The 1,734-nt window shown below is 48.6% G+C and overlaps 1 protein-coding gene across 1 annotated transcript in view; it reads left to right on the top strand.

Moving 5' to 3' along the window:
* The window catches only part of LOC113203924 (IDLSRF-like peptide), a 71,907-nt gene that overhangs the window by 59,501 nt on the left and 10,672 nt on the right, over positions 1–1,734 (top strand). The window contains exon 3 of the mRNA XM_026418874.2: positions 1,314–1,466. Within this exon, the coding sequence (XP_026274659.1) occupies positions 1,314–1,466 (153 nt within the window). The remainder of the gene's footprint in view (positions 1–1,313; positions 1,467–1,734) is intronic.

The raw sequence follows: 1,734 nt of genomic DNA, 5'->3' as shown, positions 1-1,734 counted from the left end.
CTCTCTCTCTCTCTCTCTCTCTCTCTCTCTCTCTCTCTCCCCCCCTCTCTCCCTCTCTCCCTCCCTCTCCCTCTGTTCCGCTAAGCAGGCTATAAAACGTAATAGCTGCAGATAGCCTCCTACCCTTTTAACAGACAAGGAGGTAAGTCGAGAGGCTTCTAATAAACAAACTTTTAGATCACCTCACCTATGCTTACTTATTCGGCTAGCTGGAAAAAGAGGATTACTGCACTGGGAAAAATATTTTTTCTGCCGGGCACTAAACAAAACGTATGCCTCGTTAAAAATCTTCCAGCTTAGGGCAAGCTCAAAATCAGAGATATCTTCTGCGATGAGTTTGTGTGAGTTTATGCACCCTGGAATAAATTTTCTTGGTCTATGCTCGACTCAACGGATGCTGCGTTTTGCTCCCAGCCAGTAGTATATAGTATAGTACAGTATTCCGAATATATGAGAGAAATTCCCTCTTTTTTTGAGAAGACTTTCTTAGATCTGATGAGTTTTCGAGCAACTACGAAACTTTTTCAAAGGGGCGGAGGGAGAGGGAGAGGGAGAGAGAGAGGGGAAGGGAGGGATGGAGGGAGGGAGAGAGGGAGGGAGAGAGGGAGCGAGAGATGGAGACATAGAGAGAGAGGGGGTCTGACGCCTGCCCTCCTGAGAGGAAAAACAACGAAAAATCAATTATTTTACGGCAATATGCGTACCCTAAAATATGTGTTATGTTTTATATACAAAGGCATCTTTTCTGCTCTTTCCTCACCTGCGGGTACGGAGCAACTATATGACGTTACTGTTCTATTTAAATGTGGAAACAGAGCTATAACGGACTGTTCGTTAACAGTTCCGTGGTAGCCTTTGAATTTCCATCTGTTTGGAAGGAAAGGGGGGGGGGGGGGAATTATACTCCTTTCTGAAAAAAATAAAGGTTTTTCAGGATTTATAATACTTGGAGTTTATGAGCTCTATACAGCCCATAACGGGCCATTGGATTGAAAGCAGTTCCGGCTGGTCCAGGAGAGCGCGAGGCACTCCCCTGAGGTTGTTACGCGCAGGCCGGGAGCACCGACTACCGACGCGGGGGAGGGGGAGATGACTTCGGGAAGCAGCTTCCCCCAACCCGCCTCCCCTTCACACACACAAGCCTCATTACGCAGCCCTTAATAGGGATGTATGGAAATTGCTCGCGCCGCCCGTTTAATGGAGTTAATTTTGATCCTGAGTGTCGCTCACTCGGGCGAGCGGAATCCCCCTCGGAGCTCTCGGCGTGGCACATCGAAAAAATACGTATTAAATGTCGATTCCTTTTGTTGCAGCTAAGCGGCCGCCCGTGGAGGAGACTGCGAGTTTCCTACAATCATTGCTCGCCAGCCACGGACCGAACTACTTGGAGAAGTTGTTCGGCAGCAAGGCGAGGGACGCGCTCGGGCCGCTGGGTGGTGTGGAGAAGGTGGCCATCACGTTGTCCGGTAAGAGACACAATACAATGGGGTGTGCCCTGTCACTATTTGAGTTCAATCAATCCTCACTACTATGTATTGAGTCAGGGGAAGAAAATAATTTCTCTAGAGGATGCTACTTTCACAAGTTTTCCTCACGGTAAAAACAAGCCCTGGGAATCCCAGGAGTTTTTTCCGTTTCCCAGGGGAGTTGGAAGAGTCCCAGGAGATCTCCTGGAAATGCCTAATTTTTCCCAGGAGTTGCCCTGGGATTAGGGCAGCCCTGGGAGATATGATG

Source organism: Frankliniella occidentalis, unplaced genomic scaffold (genome assembly GCF_000697945.3).
Source record: "Frankliniella occidentalis isolate FOCC.00 unplaced genomic scaffold, Focc_3.1 Scaffold69, whole genome shotgun sequence".
In the NCBI taxonomy this organism is placed as follows: Eukaryota; Metazoa; Arthropoda; class Insecta; order Thysanoptera; family Thripidae; genus Frankliniella; species Frankliniella occidentalis.
This window is presented reverse-complemented; position numbering and strand designations above follow the sequence as displayed.